The sequence below is a fragment of the Lineus longissimus genome, chromosome 1 (genome assembly GCF_910592395.1).
Source record: "Lineus longissimus chromosome 1, tnLinLong1.2, whole genome shotgun sequence".
NCBI lineage: Eukaryota > Metazoa > Nemertea > Pilidiophora > Heteronemertea > Lineidae > Lineus > Lineus longissimus.
Genome location: NC_088308.1, coordinates 4317783 through 4341470, shown reverse-complemented (window position 1 = coordinate 4341470; position 23688 = coordinate 4317783). Strand labels below are relative to the sequence as shown.

Here is a 23688-nt window from a genome sequence, read left to right as displayed (position 1 = left end):
TCCAGAACACAATATATCAACCCCTATGACAGGAATAATGACAACCGGCGTGATTTATCCGATATGGTCAACCAAAACAGCACATCTATGACTTCCCGGTTCTTCAAGGTGCTAAGTGTTGTGCAGGCGACGGGAGAGTATGAGAAAATCACACAAGGAATGTTTGATAACTATCTAGAGATGAGAGTTAAAGATCCCAGGATGGAGTCAGTAAGTTGATTTGAAGTGTTTGACCTTGAAAACAGGCTGTTCTACGTTTATAACTCCAGTTTATTAAGCCATGAGAAGGTATTAACCGGTTTACTGAACAAGTTATTTTGAAAAGTGGTGCAGCTTCTTTTGATTTCTTGGTTGCGTCTCATTTCAGATAAACACTGCCAATGACTGGTTAGCTTTTGTTGATCAAATCAACCAGAGGATACAAAAGAGTCAAGACTACTCTACGATGCGTTACATTCCGTTCCTGATGGTATCGTTTCATCTCCTCTTTGCCGCGACGAACGTCCCAAGGATTCAGTATCCAAAAAGCGCTTATGAGGTAGGGGAAGTCTATCATGCACATGCTTAGCTCACTCCATGTTGTAGTTGAGCAGACGGCATGCCCTTTTTAGGAACTGGAGGGGATTATCAGTGATAGAAAATGGTGGAGGAACGTGCCAGTGGCCTCTGCTCTCGGAGGAGTGAAGGGTATGTCATGTATTGTAATGCTCCATTGAGAGTGGAGGCCACCGGCAACTTCCCTCCACCATCTTCTGCTCTCTGGTGGGAAAGTATTTCAATGAATGTTGATCGTATCAACTGTTTGAACAAAGTTTTCCCTCTTGCTTGAAGGCATTTTGTCACCTTCAGCATGTGACGCTGCCCAAGATCCCAAATTCTCTCCCATAGTTCAGATCACAATGCAGTCCATATCAATTTCATTTCCAGAATCATCTTAAAATGACGAAATGTAGTAATCTTGTGACCGCCCTGTTAGAGGACATGGTGCCCGGCGTTCGACACTTTTTGAATGGGCCAACAGTTGTTACAGACCTCCTGCCACCGTTACTGGACATCTTGCAACCGTCTCTTAGGCCAGTAAGTACTTTTCTTGGTGAGGTTGAAATTTTAATGATGAGTTCCGTTAAAGTTGATATACATAAGCTTCCAATTCACCAATTTACAACCAAGGATTCAATCCTTGTTACAACCAATGTAGTTTTGAAATGGCTGATTGTGATTATGTCACTTTCATGTCGGTGCGGACAAATAATTACAGAGATATACTTACTTGTAAACCAAAATTTGTTGTGTTGTCACTTGTACATTCATATGTTTTGTCTCTGTAACATCACACATATATCTAACTTGTAGGTGAATACACAGCTGTACAGTGCTCGAGAGAAGGCGGACATGATGTTACTAGTCAAGATTATGATTGCGTATAATCTGACGTACCGCCAAGAAAAGTCGATGGAGGGCACGTACAACTACAGTCTTGAACCGTAGGTTGCATTCCACACCAAATATTTTGTTAACAGAGAATTCCATAATGTATGTCTTCTTACAGTGTCAGCAGACAAATGGGTCCCAGTTCTGAGTTGTGCGTCCAATGTTGCCTTTGAGTAGCTTGAAGAGTTCTCCTTACAGATATCTTTAGGGCCCTCTCATAAACAAAGTGTAAGAAGGTCAATGTTAAACCTTGATTTGCACATTTGGCCTGAAATATCTGTGCCAGGAGGCCATTAAATGTGTTTAGATAGCTGGCAGGATTAACTTTATACTGATTATCAAGCGTTGCGTGACCAAGTTTTTGTTTCTTCTTAAGCAAGAACTACTCTACTTGAAAAGTAAACTTGTCCCAACTTTTCTGACAACGGCTGATAGGGAAAATTTTGTAACAATAGTTCTTTTAGCGAGTACAATTCCATGTATTATACAAATGTTCATGGATGAGAGAACGAATATGGTGATTCTTTATTGCAGACGTGTTGATGAGGTTGTACGATTCCCTGGCATGAAGCAAAAGAGGCAGATGACATATGTTGCTAAACAACTGATAGCGAGAGAGATTGACCTCGAAAAGATGAGACAGAACGACAGAAGGGAACCTTCGTTCCAAATGCCGTAAGTCACCATGTTTTGTGATTCCTAAAGTGATAAGTTCTCTTCGCCTCTAATATTACCTTTGAGCATAACCTCGGCAGTCAAACTCCAAACCTGCATTGTAGCCTTCTACTTGTTTGAAGAGCAGGGCAGGAGGAACGGGGTGTTTTTACCAAAAGTATGTGTCCACCGCTTTATTTAGTTTCTTTCATTTTCAGAAATAAGTCTGGTGCTATGAAAAAGGCGAGTGATCCAAAGACTGTCTCAACTAAAGCACAGGTTGTGCCAAATCACATGAAGAAACTGGAACCAAAAGCTGTGCCAACAGTAAAAGAGGTAGGGCAATGACTTACTTTACAGTCTTTTCCATTCTTTGATTTTCAGAGTGGAATTGAAACCTGTTTCATTTCAAGAATCGTTTTGCTGCATGTGGGCTCAGATCACTGGCATGTGGACATTTTTTGTCCTGATAAAAAGATCTCCGAGTGTGGGAGCCAACTTCTTCAAACAGAACATGCGTGATGTAAACAAAAAGCAGAGAATCCAACTCTTCATACACAGCAAAAGGATTAAGTGGTTGATTTTTCTAATTAGTGGAAGACTGGGCCATTTGTGTGGTGGTCTGGGAAAACTCATCGGAAGTTGTGGGGTGTCTGGTTTTCCAAGAACGTGCACACATTTTTCAGAAGCTATTTCCAATTGTTTCCAGACGTTTTCCTTGCTACCATTGAATAACAACAAGAACATTTATCATACATGTAAATACCGTTTATTTTTATTCATGAATATTGTAACATTTGCTATAAATATGTTTTTTTTACATGTATGAATATAATGTTTGTAATTGGCATACAGAATGTATTTGTTACATTTGTTATGAATATGTTTTTTTTACGTGTATGAATGTAATGTTTGTAGCCTTACATTATTGACAGATAACGACAGCTCTCGCTTTGGCACACTAAGTATAACATCAACAAGGCAGGGTGACATCACCCAAATTACTTATTCATGCGTTGGAATGTTTTAACAAAAATTGGCTGCACTTCTTAGGAGGTGAGCTTTGTTGGAATATGACTATTTCTAAAAACCCATAATTATCAATTCATCTTTAAAGGCCTTCAGAATCATTTTCCCTAGCTACCACTGTTTATCTTACACTCTCGATATGAATTTTAACACATTCCACATGAGGCACTCCGGTAGTAGACTCCCATCAACCAAGGAAATCACCTAAGATGTACATAGATATTCCAATATCTCATTTATCTCCTCGATTGCTAGGAATCCGCCACCTGAATCCCTCGTGTGGAGCAACTCCTGAATCTGAACGGCCAAGTTTGACGACGGCACAATACATGGTAAAAATTTCCTTCTAACCAGATCCCTTCTAGATATTAGATGGCTTGCACAGATAAAAGTCGGAGATCTACCCACAGACGATCCACTGCCTGCAAGTACCATCTGGGTGCATAATTTCAGAAATACATTTGAAGATACATTGGAGTTATGGACAAAGTTGATAAGACGCCTTTCAAGAGTAATCGTGATGTCATTAACATTAATAATTGCGGAAATAAGGTTGTTGTAAGTTCTGGGTGAAATGCCCATAACTCTACGGACACACTTCCTCCAGGCAGCGTAAACACGCTGTATTTGGGGGGTAGCCAAATCCAGCATTGGGCTGCCGTAGAGAGACATACAATAACCCTTGAAAAGAGAGTATCTTACATCTGTGGTGGCACATTGGAATTGGGACATGAGTAAATTTGTGCGCTTGTACATATCTGATACGATTGTGTCAACCCTCCCCCCCTCTATTTTCGGCCCTATTGGGAGCCCGAGATGGATTTCATGTAGACTTGGGGTCATGTCGATGCCATTGAAGTGATTGACGATATCTCCTACATTCCTTATGCCAAAAACAAGGAGCTTAGATTTTGGGGCATTGAACTTGATCTTATACTCTTTAGAGTAGTCATCGCACAGTTTGAGCATTTGCCGCAGGGGCGGAACAGGAATAATAACGTTGTCGGCATACGCAAAAGCTCCAGCGTAAAAATGACCTACATGACACCCACCTTTTAAACTCTTTAGCTTGTCAAGAAGTTCCCCTATGTAGAGGTTGAAAAGAATCAGAAACAACACTCCCCCCTGTTTGACTCCATTAGAAACAGCAAAAGAAGGACAGATATAATCATCCCACCTGATATTAACTCTCTGGGTGGTATACAGAGTCACCAAAAAGCGTGCAATGAGGGGACACAGTCCCTTACTTTGCGGTATCCTGAATAACTTGATAAAATTGATACAATCGAATGCCTTGGATGCATCCAGCATCACAGAATACACTGGGGTATCGTTATTGATATAATTATCATACACACTTACACCCATTTTGAATACAAACTGCCTGTCACTTGAGGAAATAACATCACTATTATAATGCTGAAGAATATTATAATCAAGTAACATACATTTGATACTACCCTTGTTAATTAACCTGACCTTGGAAAGGAGCCTTGTCGGGTTACGCCATCGAGAATATTTCCACGCTTTCTCAAACAGGTCTATCACTCTAATAGGTAGTTGCAAAGAATCCGGAATTCTAGGTGGATCGTCCTTTCTCTGAAGTGAAAATAGTTGTATTGACTGATCAAATGTGACTTTTCTGAAACTTATCCTTGTCTTAAAAGCGTTGGCTAACTTTTCTGAAACTTTTCTGCAAGCACTCTTTAATGCTGAAGTAACATTTTTGGTTGTTCCCGATATTTCTATGTTTCGATGCAATAGACAGCTCGAGAGACCATGAATCTTCTGTAGGGGAAACAGAGAAAAAACCTGTCAGTCTCTCTTTCAGCATACCCCAAACAAGGAGCGGAATACTTTAGAACAGAAACACTCAAAATAGTTATGCCAGCACGGATTATCTGCTCAAACATGATAGAGCATGGCCTGTATGGAATTATACTGTTTAAGGTGTAGATTTTTTCACCTGTCTGTTTGCCCTGGACAATCACATTTTCTGATGGACAAGTTATCCAGAATAGTAATTCCCCTGTGGACAAGAATAATTTCACAAGTTTTGATATAAAACCTATTGCTTGGCAACTGTCCAGTTGTAACTGCAGAGAAAACAGGGAGACCCGGAGTTGCCAGTGGAAGTTGCTGTAGATCAAATGTGTTTAGTGCATTTTGATATTCGACTGTCAAACAGAACACATTTTAGAAGTTTTAAATACCTACCAATTTTGGTGATTTATCAGTCAGCTTCACTCCTGTCACCATCTCATAGAAAACCTTAAGAATATCTTCCACATCATCTTCGTTTGTACTTTGGCCTTCAGTGGGGCGAGACAAGTTGTAGTCAATCACTTTAAGTTGTCTTGTTTTCATCTCAAACATAATGTTGTCACCTTGAAGAGGTAAAATAGCAATTTTATATGTATGATTCATAGCAGGATAATATCTGTAATTATAAAAAAAGTTGTATCCAAATAAAGAAATAGTAGTTAAATCTTCTGTCGTGATATCGTCTCCAACACAAACCAAAATTGAATGGCTTATATTGCCATCTTAAGCCACATGGATGCAACTTTAAAGTGCTATAATGTGTCATTGAATGAAATATATGGTTATAACCATGAATCCCCATCCAGGCTACTGGTAATTGGTCCTTGGACTAAAAGAGTTTTGAAAACAGTGATGTGAAAAACTTACTTCTAATGTCATTATGACAAATTCCCTTCTGCTTGTGATGCTCGGCCACTGACAGAAGATCTTCTAGCAACCTCAGAGAGTGTGGTAATGTCAGACGGCCCTGTTCACATCCTTTAAGTTTCTTTTTTTTCTGATTTTTAAGTAGCTTATAAAGAGTTGGTCCGCGGATAAGTTCAAAAAAAATTTTCATATCATTTTCAGTGACATTGCCAACACGGTTTGATACCCTTATTGCGCCTAAGGGCTTACAGATGCAATCGTGATTCAAACTTAGCCCGATTTTCACTTCATTCACTGCCGTATTAAACATGTTCTTCTCACGGTACTGAAATTAAAAGTGAAACACTCAGGTAATGAGAATGATGATTTAGTTGAAATGCTCAAAGCACTTTACATTATTACCCTTAATGTCTGCTTGTTCATTCTTGATTCAAGCTCCTCTCTCAAGGAGTTTCCATATTGCGACGTGCAGCTACTCCACCCTCAAGACTATACCATTTATTTTTGCCATCTCTGCCTGCAAGGTATCCATTTCTTTTTGGTAAAAAGATAGTCTTGTAACTGTTGGTGAAGCACTTTGCTTCAGCTCAGGACACAAAGATGAAACAGTGCTGACCTCTTTCAAACAAAACTGGTAACCTGTCTGTCGGTCCTTGCAGAGGAAGACGTTACATGTTCCGCCCCGTCCAATAACCTCGGTTCTGTCCCAGTGTCCTTGCTCATCATAATGGCCATCTATGATTGCTACAGTGCGACAGTTGTTTTCAGGCTGTACGATAACACCCTCAGCTTCCCTGCTGTCATGTGGTTGTCCTCCCTCGTTTTCCTGTTTCCACCTATCACATGCTTCGTCTAGATCTTTTTCATTCCCCTCTTTCATCGATATGGATGTCAATTTATTGAAACGAATGTTCCGGTTTTGAAATTTGAGGCTCCCACCACTCTCATTGGAAGTACTCATGGTTTGGGACACCTGTACGAGTCAATTGAACTGTCATTACAACAAGGAGAAAGATAACAAATGGTTGAGTGTTGGTGTGTCAACTCTGATGAGTTTGCAGGTTTCAATTCTTCTACAACTTCGAAATTTCTAGATTTGAGTTCAAAGGGTCTCAAAAGAAGGTGCTCCTTACCAATAATGTCCCCCTGAAGGCTGGGATGACACAGAGCTATAGTATAAGCAAATATCGGTTGACGAACGAGTGAAAATGCGCTTCTGCAGTGATGTCACTTTTGACCAGCTGTCAACCATGCTGAATTCATCAACAGTGTGCCACTGGTGGTTCAAGCCATTGTCGAGTTCAATACACTGCATTTGACCAAGATGAGGAAGTGCTTTGGGTCAATGATGTAATTTGATGTCAATTTGACTATCACAGGCTCTAAATGAGACCAAAGCATAATTAGTGTGCTTATATGATTGGAGGTTCCTGACCATTGGAATCTTACCTCATGGCAGATACTTGCATCAGCGTTTAAAGGACATTGATGCGATCGGTTTTCTTGCGACGACATTGTTAACTCAGAATCAGGCTTTGTAGAAGTATTGGCTGTAAAAACAATTTACAAAATATTCAACCCATCTAATTATTTGGTGAGGATTTATATAAGTTTGCCAAAAACTTTATTGGAATAACAACCAAATTCATAGAATTTAAATGCCCCCCCTTGCCTGGCTGCTGATGTCTCCTTGTCCATTACTAATTGGACAGTTGCCCTGTGACAGGTTTTACAGCAAAGCTCAAGAATCTGGGGCAAGTGGGAAAATGGAACCGTGACTCACAGCAGATCAATGTCAAAATACTGTGGGTCAAGATGGCTGCACTTGACAAACAATTCTAGGTTCTTTTTGGTGTGCTTAAAAACTATCCAGAATAAACAAAAAACTGCTGTTGAGCTCCCTTGAAGAGTGCCTGACATTTAGAGTAAGCGATGTTTTCAAAAAATGTAATTTTTCTTGTTTTTTGTATGTTTACTTACTGTTTCGTTTCGTGCACAATAACACAATGAGACAGCAGCAGCTTTTCACTACGTTCTCAAACACTTTCTACAATGACGTTGTTCGTGAATGACATCATGGGTAATTCAATTGGAAATCACCTATAAAAGTAGTCTTGCCAGGAATAAAGAATCAACTAAAAGCACAAGAATTGGCCCCACAGTAACTCAACAAACTTACTAATGTTGATATTAACAGTGGTTGATCTCAGTGTGATAATCAGCATCAAACTACCTGCTCTTTGTTGGATCTGTGTCAACTGCTTTTTATGCGTAAATTGCAGAGTGGTGAATGGGTTGCAAAAAAAGCAATGGCATCGGTCGGTACGCCTTGACCGGCGGTCTATTTAAAACGGTCGCAACATGCCAGCTTGTTCTTCGGCACTGGGGTCCTCGTCAACCCAAATCTAACTATGGGCCTGGGAGTACCACATTTAAAAGTATAGTTGGTGTGAGACCCTGTGTGAGAAAATACCATCTTCTTTAGACCGTAGCTGTTATTTCTGTGAATGCACTGTCAAGTGCAAATTTGAAAGAGCACATGTCCATCTGTCTGTTAAAATATCATCTAAGCAATGGTCAATGTTCATTTTCTTTTTTTCTTCATCGCTAATTGAATTTTTCCTATATAACTAACATTATGAGCAATTTTTTCGTCTAATTGTTGTGATCCCAGTAGTATATAAGCTACAACAATAGAATGACATGGATAGAAAAATAACCTGTGTGATATGGTTTAATGTATAATGAATATTGTTGGTACATAATATCATAAATCTAATTATCCATTATCATATAATTTGATTGACATTGATTAATTATCCAATTAGTAACTCATAAGGGAGGTGCAGCTCTGGTCATTGTCAGAAAACAATGAAGTGGAATCAACTTGTTCTGCTTTTATCCTAGTTCTTCCATGTAAATCTATGTGTCAGCACTGAGCTAGGCATTGGTGATGGTTGGTGATTGTTCAGTAAGATAAAAAACCACTTATCTTTAACTTGTTTGCAAAAGCAGTGAAAAATACTTCTGTTGAGTTTTGGGGTTATGGCATTAATGGCATAACGCATCATTTTCATTTCACAGCATTAATTTTGCTCAATGTCTGTCAGACCGGGACCTCCTTTGGAAGAGATTCTCAATACCTTTCTGATAATACTAAGTACCAAGTACAGATCTTTGCCCTCATTTCATTGTTCAAATCATTCCTTGCAAACTGTGAAATTTTCTCAAGCACTTTATCTTTGCAAATGCACCGTCAAGCATGAATTGAAGAGATGTGAATATTTCAACTGTAATGCATTAACCTCCCGGATTAACATATAAATTTTGGCACAATATTTATTTTACCGCCAATTGAAAATCAACAAATTGCCAACTTTTAGCTTTGCAAACATTTAATTCACCGTTCAGAGTAGTCTTTTACAAGAATAAGCGAGGTGGAAAAAACGTCTTTTTATAAGTAACTTTAGCAAGAAATCTTACAAATCCTTGGAGGCCACTGTTTTCACTTAGCGAATCATAGCAAATGAAACTTGATTTTATATTCTCCTTCAATATTCATGGTCCGCCCCAGCTCTAATGATATTGTAAAGGTCGCAATTCCTCGTGAGATGTGCGCATTGCTTCATAAAATATTGAAACAATCCGAGATTGAAAATTGGTTATGAAATGCTGTAAATGGTATAATGGACCTGGTAATTTGAAATTTGTTCGCGTAATGGAATGGGTCAGCTTCGAGATGGAGTTTTATTGAATTTCTAATGTTTTTAACTAAGTGGTTTGAATTTCAATATTATTGCTAATGTTTTACGATTCGTATCCAATTCAGGTGGAGTGACTGTTAAAACAATTGAATGATTTCAGTATTAGGACTAACTCATCAACGTTCTATCTGGCTAATGGAAATAATAAAAAGCTACTCAGAATTACTTATAAACCCTCTGGGGCTGGTTACAAAACTGATTGGTTGGCCGGCGTTATATAGGATTCACATTGTCACTTAATCGTTAGGATGACAGTTCTTTGCTCTTGTGAGGATTTGCTATAGATTGTCCCACGTTGAGTGTCTCAGACAAACAGCAGATACCGGTTGTCACGTCAACATGATCATGGACGAAATATGTCATCCTAAATGCATTATCCTTGTTATGGAGCCATTATGGTTACTCTATGATGACATATGTATAAATAATACAACCAGGGGACAGCAGAACTGCTGCACTCGTGTGCTCTGCTCCGGACAAACATAATGGCTCATGATGACCAATCGAGTTAGCTCAGGTTTAAACGAGTTACGTCGTAGATACGCCGCATAAATTATGCAGCAAAATTGCAAAATTGCAATTACTTTACAATAGGAATACGGTCATTGGTCTTTGGAGATTGTAGTTGGAATGTAATTGGTGGTGGCGGGTGAAATATGAGGGGACCCATTCGGTCGACCTTCTGCCTTTGCATGGTCTCCCCCCTGTCAGTTGTGATATTTTCTCTACGATAAATGGTAATCTTGTGGAGCAAGTCTTCCATGTGTTTGGCTAGAGTTTTCCCTCAGGTACTAACAAAGGGGCATCTCCTTGGCTAATCTGTACTTTGAGTTTCTCAGAGGGTGATTTTTTTGCTACCCAGACTTAGTTAAGACTAGTCTCTATTACTTCTTGGTGGTACCAAATAAAAGCTTATCTGGATAAGACAGACATTCACAATGAAAGTCCTGTCCATAGCATTTTACTCAAATTCTGTGTCCTGCTGGGCATGTTGCCAAGTTGACTTAATCAAAGAAATGACTTCAATATATATTAGTATCATCAGTCATATTTCTGCGGCTCAATTCATATTTTCATTACCCATGCCATTGTTTCTCTGAAACAGGTGTATCTTGTGCCATTGTTCAAAACTTCAGGGAAGTATAAATTTTTGATGCAGTGGCCTGGGTTTTTTTCACAACAATCATATTTGAATTGATATTTATTCATTAAATAGCTATTTTCTCTTTCTGTGTTATGATATGGCGGTAGGGGGTGGTTAATTTGAGAGATATGGTTCATGAATTTCGCATTTTATATCTATTGGTGGTCTTCTAATTTTACAATAACAAAATTAACTTCATTGAACACAAAAAGAGAAAATATCATGAAATGAAACTTTGTGTTGCGTCTCGCTTTGTTAACTTTAATGCTGGAGGGTGTTTTATAGAGAGGTTTCCATGACTAAAGGTTGGACTGCACTTGACAAATCATCTCATTTGCATGTGAGAGTGACATTCAGTGTTGCATTTGCATGAGAGTTTTTGAAATAAACAGACCGGTTGCATAACTGGCCACAACAGATTACTAGTCAAAGCTCTCGTTCAAGCTGCTATATCTAACAGAGAGTGCCATCTATTGAAGCAGCTGCACCTCACTTAGGCCGTGGCCAGCTGTGGGATATTCCCTGGGCTGGGAACCTGGCAGTAGGCCCCATATGTTTGTAAAGTTTTATCACCTGCCGGGCTAGAGGGCCCAGAGAGAAATCACCCATATTGCCCACAACAATGGCATCCAGCTTGTCAACTGCCTATCTGCCGATTCCTCAATGTAAATGTCAACTCTGAGCCTGTGGTTTGTGATGATATTTTCTGTATAAATAATAACAATAATTGCGTGTACCTGTCGTATAATTATGACCGAATCACTCACAGCGCCGTGCGTACCTGATCAAACTTGCCCGCCCTAATGAAGATTATGATATAGTACTTTCTAATAATCATTCCAAGCTCTGATGCAAACACTATTTAACCTAGTGGCCTGGGGGTTAGGAGCACACAAGCGAACCGCACGTGTCCAAACACGCCATCTCTAACAGCAGTCTAATCAACCTTTACTACTCTAAAACACATTGATTGTAATCAGAATTAATGGATTATGTAATTGATTCCGTATCCATAATTGTGCCATCACGATTTAATTTTGGGACAGCCTCGCTAGGATATGGCCCATGACAACGGTGTTCAAACAAGACACCTCATCTTCCTGAACCAGTTGTTGACACACCTACATTATTGGTCGCCATCTGTACATATTGGTTTTATCGCTGCGCTAGCTTTTGCTATTATCATCAGTTAGCGTCTGTAGATCACGGCTGTGCCAGGATGCATTTTCACTCCCACTGCGGGCTGTTTTCTGGACAGGCATCCAGAGGGTGTTGGTACAGTTGGTGGCACAGCCGATCATTGTTTTATGGCAGTAACTCGCAATTATCATAACAAGTTGGCGTGTCAGTCTGACGTCTATCAAAATAGAGGAACTGCTCCTGAATATGGTCATCTTTTATTTGAATTTTCAGCTTCCAGGTGTAAAATTAGAAAGTCTAATTCGATTCCAATTATGATTGTTTTTCATTATATCCTGGTTATTGTTGGCAAAGGCTTTTGTTGGAAGTTCGATCTATGCTTTGGAGATTTTTCCCAAAATAGCTGCAGTCCGTTATGGGTTAATCCCTTGATTTTTCATTAACATCACGAAATCAGGTTTACCTATTAATCTGTTAATATAGTTAACAATCGTAGCATGTTGTCACAAATACTGGTCATTACTTTCGGCTGGTGAACACTGTAAAAACCCATCACCCGCGTATTGTCCTCAGCTCCCTCGAGCACCTAAGATGAACCAAAGCAAAGTCAATCTATCTATGGTTTTAATCTCCTTGGTTGGGTCCGCCTGTTCCTATAGCCTGTTCTTAATCTGAGTGTTAAGTGTTTTTTCTTTGTTCTGTTTCTGTTTTGGCTCTTTTAGATGGCCACACAGTCAATAGTTACTTTCGTATAATCTATGACAGAGATTAATCATGATGTATTTTTGTGGGCCATCGATAATACTATGATGGAGAATCGCTGACGGAAACACATGGTAGTATCTACCATGGGCCAATCATTTATTCTGTGAGGGAATCTGTTATAACGGGCCATGTAGGCTACCAGGGAAGGGGACTAGAACATGCTGAGGTTGAGTCTGTCACACTTTGTTAAAATTTTGAGTGAATTATACATTTTCTGAATTTTTCTTGAAATATTCATTCTGTTAAAGGTTGACCCCTTGGTTTTCATCAACATCACAAAATCGCCTTCAACTATCAAATCAATATCGTATCAATGTCTATAGACTCAAATCCTCAGAACTAGGAGAAATTGGAATCACTGATTCAAAATACGCACCCCACTGTATGTGATTTTCAGTGTTCCTTGATGTTGTGAAGATTGAAATCACCCCAACTCTAAAATTCAACACGGCCTATAGCGCGATGGTAATCAGCATGCTACATTAAGTCCATAACACTGCGCGTGGCCATTAGACCAGCTTCCGTGGTCTCCCACTGGACACGTGTAACGATCCCGCTTTCTAACCAGATGCCCTCTGATGTCGATGATTTGTCATCAATTCGATTATCTCCTTATTAAGTCCTGAGAGGTGATTGTTGTACTCTCGCATTCAGAGCCAACATGGCGTAAACATTGCAGATTCGTGTGACATCTTGACAACATCCCCAAGTGTTTTTGTGGTTGGGAGGAGGATGTGTTAAACTTGTTCATAGAGGGAAACACTCAAATCAAACCATATTTGAACAATGTTGAAGACAACTTTGTATTCTGTTGCAGCTAAAGCATGTACATGTAGCATATACAGTAGAACCTCTCTCAAGGACACCCTCAGGACTGATATGTGCTATCCGTATAGTAAGGTGTCCTGATCAGAGAGGTCAAATTGAATGCAAACACCCAATTTGGGACCAAAGTTAGTGTCATAGAGGTGTCCGCTGAGGGAGGTTCCACTGTAGTTTGGACTCTGGACATTTTGTTGACCCAATCAAGACTATATTCACTATAGACTTGAGAAATTTCGTGCCGACCAGTGTTCATCTAAACTGAGGGCTACAGCATGTGGTCCTAAGGCTGGAGACCACTGATGGCCAGCTATTTTAGAAGGCCAAATTGAGGTCAGAAGGCCTATAAAGGGCTTAACGCTGTCATGTCCATGGGGTGTGGTTGAATCCTCTTAAGTTTTAAATTTATGGTATGTAACTATATCCACACTGAAAGCCTTGGAACGCCCAAAATCTGGTTAATATTTGATAAAAAAAGAGAGAATTTAATATGTTTATATAGTCATTGTTGTTTCATTTCGTGTATATGTATTGGTTTTACAGATTGCTAGTTTTACTTATGGTCATTACTGTATTGTGTAAATTGGTTCAGAATTTGATTTGTGAAAATACGAAGTGAGAATTACTCGCCATAAGTGGCATGATGGGAATTTACCTTTCGCGCTCTTCTGCATCTTTATTGAAAAGTGATCACATTTCTGTCCGGCTGTTATAGAATTATACTCGAGATTACTAATCATAACAATTCCTTAATAAAGTTACCAAATTATTTCGAGATCATCATTTCTTGCAGCCAGTTGGCATGCTGAACACGATTCTCAGTTGATTATGGTACAATTTGCATTTTTTGCCAAAATCGGCATCGCTGGGAGCTAGGAATTATGGGATACTAATGAATTTTAGTAAACCTCGTCAATACACCATCACCTATCTCGTCGACCACAACGCGCTTAGTGCCCAAATTTATCTTTTGATGAGCATCTTATAGAATTTGCAAGCAACTATCGGCTGGGTGTATCTAATTACGGGACATTCTGACGGGATCTTTACTTTTGTTCAGCCGAGAACGCGTCTTCATGAAATTATTTTTGCACATGGTACGATTAGAGATCATAAATTGTATTCACGGTCATTGATGGGATTAATCCTACCTGCGGGCAGAAGACGTGCTGCACCCAAGATGCGTCTGCTCAAATTATCAGCAGAAGACAATTTTCATCAAAGAAATTTACGATATTGGTAGGAAATTTGGGAAATTATTTCAGTGATTTGATTTCTCCTTCAACATCTCTCGCTTGTTTTTTCATTTTCTTCATCATTCAAAGAAAATCGTTTGATTTATGGAGCAATTGTTCAAGTTTTAAACTGGTTTGCTGAAGAATCAAATACATTTTGAAAAATTCGAACCAAATCAAAAAAGATGTTTTGCTCTCATTTCAATATTTTGTTTCAAAATCTGTTTTCTTCCTGACATGATATCATCAACAAGACCCTGAGTCAGAGCGCCATCTCAAACGAACCTTCGATGACACCACCATGAAATAAAAATGCTCTCCCTGTCGTCTGCTATTGAATCTAATCAAAATTTCATGGAAAGATTTTCCACTGACAGCGTCAATGATTTAATCACATCGATAGTCAATCTTAATAAGTGCTCTTATGTGAAGAGGGTACTAAGTGAGGTAGTCAGGTGAATAAGAACCTTGTGACCAGAAATCTACTTGAAAGTAACCACTGAGAAGGTCCATTGAATCGACTTGGAAATAACCGCGTAGAAAGTCCATTGAAATTTCTTAAGGATTCTTAACTGAAGTGATGAGTATGAAGTGCATTAGATTAACCAATGATGGTGCCCTGATTTACCGCCTGACCGCGCTTGTTTGATATCATCCTCCTCAATTACTGCTCAAGCAGGTTGAGTGGCTCGTTATGGTAATGAAGAGATGTCCTTTATGACACTTGAAATGTTATCAATCTAACACTTCTTGAAGTCACATAAAAGTTATACAGGGTATCCCTTAAACGATTCACATTCAGATTTGGTGAGAGGCATCAGTACCAATACTACCATTCTGTTCTGGAGCTTCCCAACTACTCTAGAAGCAGTAAGTCAAACTCATGGCCCAAGCTGAACTAGGGGTGACCAGGGAGGCAACCCTCATATCCATTAAGAAACTCATCTAAATGTATTGTAGTGCTACGCCTTTCCATTGCACCTGCATACAGATGAATCGTTCAAATCACTAGATGGTGAGGCTGAGTACCTGTAACTACTTCTTCGTCTTCTTCTTATAAACTGCACCACTTCCTTACAGATGGTTGAATATGGTATTTCTTTACAGAAGGTAATGGCATCATCTCCACAGGTCAGTTGGTGAGCCAATGTTATTTCTAACACATCTGCTAAAAACTAGTGTAACTATGATATGATGACGATCCATTTCAAAGACCTAAAAAAATGCCTCTGCCATTGATGAATTTGCTTAGTAAAATCATCGAAATTGGATCAGTTGAATACAGACAATTGACAATGTGTATAGATTTTATGATGATTTGATATAATGGGTTTAATTGTCCTTTATCATCATGACCTGTGTGGTGGTCACGGGACAGGGTGTGGTGGGTCTATGATAAACACACACGCCCTGTATCCACTGACAAACAGTCAGGTTTAATTGATCTTCTAAAGTCTATTGTGGTTTGTTTGACATTCCGAAAAAAGCAATAGCAATTAGTATGATTACTTTGTCAGTCATGTCAGACTTGACCCGAGATGAATGATTATGAGGCTGGTACTGGTTTAAATTGTATTTACACAAACTCTGGGCTGGGGGGAGGGGGGGGCACTATATGAAATAAAAGTTTATCAATTAATAGCATTTTACAAAATTATCACTGCAAAGAGCAATAAAATGATCAGTCATCTGCAGATAAAACCTGTAACAACAGCCATTACAACACATTGATGCCTCTTCCATCAAAATTCGCTGAGCAATCTGCCCCACAAGATGTTATCCGAATCATTCTGGCATGGATTTAATGATCATAAAGTAAATCAAACTTTTGCCAATTCATAGACTTTACTTTGTGATGCCGGTACTAAAATTATAATTTGTTTTTTTATGAGGTCATTGGCCCCATATGGTTTATGATGAATTTTATTTAACCTGGGTTGTGGACTATCTTTTCAAAGTGTAGCATACGCGCAAGAATGATTCTTTTGACGAAAACTGTTTGAGTGTGTCCTGGACATCAGTTGTTGGTTTGGTATCATAGGGCGATGACCCTGCATAAATGTATCATTAACCCCTGCACCAATTAGAGAAATGAAAGTGTCGGACTTCCACAACGGGGTCGCCGCTGGTGGCCTATATCCGTAGAAAATTAATCCTATTATGAAGATAAACATTGTGACTGTTGATCCATGCATCAGTGAGCACTCTACCTCCGGATGGCAGTTCCATTATTCATGTGTTGGCAATGCAGCTATCCAGAAAAATCTTTTATTGTTATGCTTTATGTTGCACATGCGAGCGACAATTGCAAATATATTTACAAATTGAATTTGTAATGGTTGTGTTTTATGATGGGGTAAGGGTTTTATGCATGGACAACGAGACCCAGTGCTTTGGGTGGTTCCAAGGATCATATAAAGAGGGAACACCTATGGTCAAATTCAAACACCTTTTCACTACATGTATATTGAAATTTTCCTTATTGTAGGATAGCTAAGATATTTCCTATAATTTTCAATTTGGTGATGAAGTTATCGAATAATGGGTTTTCTTAAAGTAGTAAAATTTCATAACCGATACATAACTGGCAAATTTTCTCCGTAACAAATGGCCCTAACGCTGTTTGTAGCATCTTATCAATATGAGGCAAGGGGGATTTGATTATCTCAGAAACGCAAATTCAGGTGCTGATCCAAAATGAAACATTCAGTTCAAAAAAACTAGTTTTGAGAGAGTATAATGGCACAAATGAGGTAATCGTCACTCGCCTAATATAATAAGGACAGCAAACTAGTCAAATAAATTGTGCTCGCACCATGACAAAAGCAGGATATCTTCAATAATGCTAAATCGCTCTCGAGTGCTAATTTGATGAGATTTCCGAATGCCACTATTCATGTGGAAAATTTGGAGTAGTGTCCTCCGGTGAAATTTGAAATATAATTACAGGGGAGAGTGCTTAGATTAGTGCTCAGAACAGGATAGCCTGTTTTGGGGCGTGTTAGGAGCATGATTTATGCTTTGTCACTGCGATGCCCATCTTATAAGTTTAGCAGCTTGGTAACGAAGAAAATGATTCCCGCCACAGGCATTGGTGGCCATCGCAGCAGACATCTTAACTTTGCGTGAGTCAAAAGATGATCTATTGCTCTTTGTATTAAGTGTGGTGTTTCAACTAGAAATCTAAAAAGGCAGGGAAGTAAGGGGCACAGTGTGGTGTTTCAACTAGAAATCTGAAAAGGCAGGGAAGTAAGGGGCACAGTGTGGTGTTTCAACTAGAAATCTGAAGAGGCAGGGAAGTAAGGGGCACAGTCATAAAAAGGCAGGGTGCAGCACCCCCTGCTTGAAGTGGAAATGCTGCAGCCACTTGTGAAAAAAGACAGGGCAAAAGAATAGCTTAGGAACTTACCAACTTACTGGCAAAAGCCCACACCAGCAGATCAGTCTGCCCATCAACCCCCCTCCACCACCCATCATCCCTTCATAACATAACCATACAATCCCTCTCTTTCTAATATTCTTTGAAGAGCAAGCAAGGTGGTTTACCCAAGGTCACAAGTGACGTGTGGTAGTCGATATTTGAACCCTCTACAGCCCAATGCCAGTCAAATTGGAGTAGTCCGCCCCACCACGTCACTCCACCATCCATCATCCCTCTACGATATGTTCATACAATCTGAGCTTATTCTCATGTTCTTTGAAGACGAGCACAAAAACATTTGCATTGTCGCGAGATTTTTTCTCAGACAGAAGTCCTAATTGTCCCTAGAAAGTAATATCGTTTATCTAAATAATCACGACTAATCACAGTTTAGGCGTATTACGGATGTTTGTGTTCATTTGATCTTCCCTTGTTGGCGCTCATCAAACATCCGTAATTCCTGATTTCGTCAGCGCTGATCCTCTCTCCGTTGATTATTTCATCTTGGACGCTAAATCAGCTTGGTTTTCTCTCGTTTGTCGCATTGTCATGGTTAATTAAAACTCGGCGGAGGTAATCGCCATGTTGCATTCTTTTAATAATCATTCGCGCATCTTATAACCAATCAGGGCTACTTATTGTAGAGGTATGGGGAGGGCAGTACAATGGTGGTTCACACCCATCCTTAGTAATGCCTTGGGGGATTAATTATTCCCCAGGGTGTACTTTGATGGACCCATCGGCGAAGATGAGGGTGTCGTGAGGTGAAATATGCACTTCTTGCTGTGGTTTTCAATGGTCGCTTTGGGAGGAGTCGTTGGTGGCTGGATGTCCTGTGGTTGTTAACATTCCATAAACTGCCTCATTTCAACAGTTATAACTATTCAGATTATGTCTAATTTGTATGATTTTTCTTTGATTGGTATCTGCATAGAAATGAATTTCTAACTATCAAAAATACTTTCATGGCTTTCCACTATCTTTATGGATACCTATTGGTAGATCATATATATATTGGAGCTATATGTCCAGTTTAATGAAGGGCACCAAAAACAAAAGAAGCTTTCACAGCAAATACTGGTGGCCTAACTGTATGTTCTAGGGAGGCAGCACCACATACAGAATGTCCTCGAATCCAAGAACAAATGATATGTAACAAAAGATCATTTATCTAGATGCTTTGGCAATGCGAAAGAACTGAATGTGAGCGATTTGTGGGCTTAAGCCTCATTCCCACTAATCAGCGTCCATAATGGAGAAATCGGAGCCAAATCCTGTGACATCAAAGGTGATGTTTTAGCAAACAGCTCGGTGGCATTATATAAACCGTATTAGTCTGCTAGACTTCTCAAGTTTGAAAATGACCGGCTAATTAAGTCTGTAAATTAACTGTAAGAAGATTAGTGACGGTGGAGAGATGGCTCATGTGCCTGGATTATTATGCCGGCTTTTGTCGAATTATTCGGGCGTTTTTGTTGTTGGATGAAGCGGTAATACCGTTGTCTCTGGGTATCATCTCCGAGGCCCACAGAGGTGTCGGGTGGACTGGTAACCGTATGGTACTCTTGTTGTAGATAAATCCGCTCAGACTCATTTCATGTATGCTGCTGTACATATCATCAGTGCAGATTCCCTCCAGCTTCAGGTGGAATATTCAGCAGACGACATGAATGGCCGTCTGCCGGTTGAGTGTTTCTCCGTTTTCACCCCAGGGCTAGACAAGAATGATGTTATTAAACCAAATTAATCAACAAATTCTCTCTGCCTGATCACCGTGTCAGGTGGAAATTAATTTAGTTCAATTAAATTGACTCAAAACTTTTTTCCAAAAGTTTTCAGGTGATGAAAAAATTAGCAATGTTTTTTATAATGCCGATGTATACAAATACAAATTTTATACAAATATTACAAATATTACAAATATTACAAATATTACAAATATTACAAATATTACAAATATTACAAATATTACAAATATTACAAATATTACAAATATTACAAATATTACAAATATCGCAAATATTACAAATATTACAAATATTACAAATATTACAAATATTACAAATATTACAAATATTACAAATATTACAAATATTACAAATATCGCAAATATCGCAAATATTACAAATATCGCAAATATCGCAAATATTACAAATATTACAAATATTACAAATATTACAAATATCGCAAATATCGCAAATATTACAAATATCGCAAATATCGCAAATATTACAAATATCGCAAATATCGCAAATATTACAAATATTACAAATATCACAAATATTACAAATATTACAAATATTACAAATATTACAAATATTACAAATATTACAAATATTACAAATATTACAAATATTTATTACAAATATGATTTAGTACAATATGATTTATTTCAGTTATCTTTTGAAATTTTTGAAGGGAGTTACTGTGTTCCCATATCATTAATGACAACTTTTCTTTTCAGGTACACTGCTTGAAGGGCCAGGGGTCAACATGACATTATATTTGAATAGGGCAGCGAACCATCATAATCATGTGCTTGATTTTTGTTGATGATTTGACCTTGCCATGAAAATGCCCCCGCCCTCTTCCAAGACCACTTCCAGGTCTTTTATGAATTGTCTTATCATTAGATTTTCATACGTTTTTGATATTATCTCTTTTAAGGATGATGTTAGTAAAGATTTCTTCGGCCGGACTGTTGAGAAACCAACTCACATTGTCACAAAGAAAAAGAAGTCAGGTCAGTCAACTCTAAAATTTCTAGTATCTGGTTTTTACATAGCGCTTTCCACTAAGTGCTTCCGTTAAAGGTCTCCTCAGAGGCACTCATTTCAGAGCTTACTTAAGCTCATGACAAGTTTGGAGTTCGAACCCAAGGCCCTTGGTTGGAGAATCAGACAACATAATACATGCTCCACTTGCTTGACTTCCATTTTTGCATGGATCATCTCCAAGTTTTCCTGCCGAACGCTTAAAATTTGAAGTTCTTTAGTATGAGATGTCAAACCAGTCACACTTTGCCCTTAACCAAACACAATCTCTTATACATGTAGGTTACATGCATTTGGTCTGGTCACATAAATTGGTCTTCTAGTTTCTTTGGAAGTGGACATACCTTGTGCTAAGGTTTACACAGATTCAGGCGATTTTTCTTCTCCCCTTGCAGATGATGCGGAGAGCCTCCTGAGTGGTTCTATTTGGTTCCATTTCAAAGAAGGATACTCGAACGCTGTAAGGAGGACTATTCGCATCCAGGATTTGCTTTAGAGGAGAAATACTGTTAAAGACGACAACGACCAAACGATCACGGAAACTGCTGGCTTAATGTGCTGTACCTTAACCAAAGGAACTTTAGAGTACTGTGCTGTTGTTGGCCCAAACCTGGAGGCTTTACTTTCACATCAGTGCGTTTGTCCATTTTCCCTCAAGGCCTGTTTAATCATGACATGTTTGGCAGTAACTTAGCGTTAAGTTGAATCAGGCTCAAAGAGGTACATGTAAGTGCCAGGTTAAAATCATCCCTTAGTTAGTGACTTGTCTTGTTTCGAATTTGAATAACGTTTATACTTACCCTGTTTTGAATAAAAAAAGAGAGACTTTTGGGTAGCAAACGTAAATCTTTCCTTGGTATTTTAAAGTATCAATTCGGTAGAGGGGAGAAAATTTCAGGATCGACTTATTCCTGATCTTTCACCCCTGCTATTACAATGGCACATTGTGAAGCTCACCCCAAGTGACATCCCTTTGATTCTTAGCTCATCAGTAATCTGGTTTGCATTAGTGATTCGAAGCGAACTCAAGATCAGCATCCCGAGTGCTGACAATGAGGAGGCTCGCCCGCAAAGAATATATCGTGATGTCCCTGGGGACGCATATCCCATCAAGCTAAACTGATCTAACTCGAGTCCTATTGCTGACGGAATAACAAAACTCACTCCGCGTGTAAACAGTTATTATCGCAGCCTCGTTATGAGTGTATCGCTGTTAGCCGCTAGGGAGATTCCCGTTGATCAGATGTGGATATCCAGCGAGCACCCTAAGCAAAATTCTATTTAATCCCAGCCATCATTTGCACTTAATCAGAATGGTTATTTAATTTAGTAATTGCCAAATTACGATTTGCCTACAAATTGCTTAATGATATGTTCTGGTATGACATTTGGGCTGATCATGGTTCCCGCGGCAAGTCTACCGCGAGTCATCAGCTTTCCCGCGCTGATATGATTATCGTTAGAGTGGAAAAGCAGGGCTATGAATATAGATACACAATGATAGAATTGGGAGTCGGTAACCACATCATGCTTCTGTTATATGCCTATCAGACGTTATGACATTACCGACACTTGGGAGGAATCAGGCGCTAATTTCGACAGCAGGTTCTCCTCGCCGATGATGAGCGGTGTAACCTTCGGGGCCCGCGCTCGCCGAGATTTACATATTCTTCAGCTCGGCGTATTAAGTAAAATCACAAAATTACGCTGATTTTGATGAGAATTATGTGGAGAAAATTGAATAAGTGATTTATCATGGGTCTGGGATGTTGAGTAATCTTGACAATGAATCTGAATTATGATCCGCCAATTGGAACATATCATTAAATTTGCCACGTTTCTGATTCATATTACTCCTGATCTGCCGGAGATGATGACGAATTTATTATATACCCGCGATTGGCATATTTCATATTTGTTTGGTGAAAGTCCCGCGGCTTATTTCTCGTGGCCAGAAGATTGGTGATTTATCCTAGCCACTCGTGACAAAGCACCACGGAAAAATTCTGATACAATTTTCTTCTTATTTTCTAGTGATTTGCTCCTCTTTTTTCCTCACTTGTTATTTCCCTTCGTTGGTATGCCATTCGAGTAGATTAGATTTGGTACTTTTTGGTCATTACTGATAGATTAACCCATGTGGTTTCTCGCATGAGGGATGATCATGGTGGCTATAAGCAAGAACACATAAAATGGATGTCCCACACAAATGCTGAGGTGGCATGCACTGTTTGATCTTGGGTCCAAATGATTGAGTTCTTATGAGATTGTGCACCCAAGTATTTCGAGTATTAAATTGTGTCTGAAAATGTCTTCCAGAAAATGCGTTTTGTGTAATTTGTATAACATGAGGTTGCATTTATCACTATTATATGATATGAGTGTTGTTGAAAATAAAGCTCTGATAACCATTGATATAATGTTTCATTGTTTTTATTCTTGCATCCACTTTTGAAAGGTTCTTGACAACACGAAGTACTGTCAAAGTGTTGCTGTTCATGGATTACATTATATTTGACCAAGCACCTGATCTTGTTGGAGCCCCTTACAAACAATGACAGTGTTTTTTTTGACGTAACAAATAAAAAAACAAATTTTGAAAAAGTATCCACCTAGTCATCTCCATTATCAATAACTCGTTTCAATTTTCTCAATTTCGCAATCCCCATGTGGTCATCTGGCCCGAAGGCTGCCCACAAAAAATCATGATGTGACTCATGGTTTCAATTGAATAATGATCCTACAAATTAAATGATTAAAGGTATGTCCTAAGGAAGAAAGCAAGCATCTTTATTAAAAGAAATTTGGAGGATAAAGG

General features: G+C 39.0%; 2 protein-coding genes across 2 annotated transcripts in view; one reads left to right on the top strand and one right to left on the bottom strand.

Annotated features, from left to right (window-relative positions):
• LOC135485898 (chromosome transmission fidelity protein 18 homolog) overlaps positions 1-23238 on the top strand; it is a 29023-nt gene extending 5785 nt beyond the window's left edge. Inside the window, exons 11-18 of the mRNA XM_064768264.1 lie at positions 6-210; positions 368-538; positions 928-1077; positions 1354-1484; positions 1966-2106; positions 2304-2421; positions 20764-20839; positions 21266-23238. Of these exons, the coding sequence (XP_064624334.1) occupies positions 6-210; positions 368-538; positions 928-1077; positions 1354-1484; positions 1966-2106; positions 2304-2421; positions 20764-20839; positions 21266-21366 (1093 nt within the window). The 3' untranslated portion in view covers positions 21367-23238. The remainder of the gene's footprint in view (positions 1-5; positions 211-367; positions 539-927; positions 1078-1353; positions 1485-1965; positions 2107-2303; positions 2422-20763; positions 20840-21265) is intronic.
• Positions 2887-8059, bottom strand: LOC135485904 (uncharacterized). The gene is made up of 6 exons (XM_064768279.1): positions 7985-8059; positions 7255-7355; positions 6422-6778; positions 5806-6130; positions 5332-5501; positions 2887-4713 (listed from the first exon to the last, which is right to left on the bottom strand). Exons 1-6 carry the CDS (start codon positions 8028-8030, stop codon positions 3319-3321), a joined length of 2394 nt encoding a protein of 797 aa, XP_064624349.1. The 5' UTR covers positions 8031-8059; the 3' UTR covers positions 2887-3318.
• Positions 23239-23688: the final 450 nt, after the last annotated feature.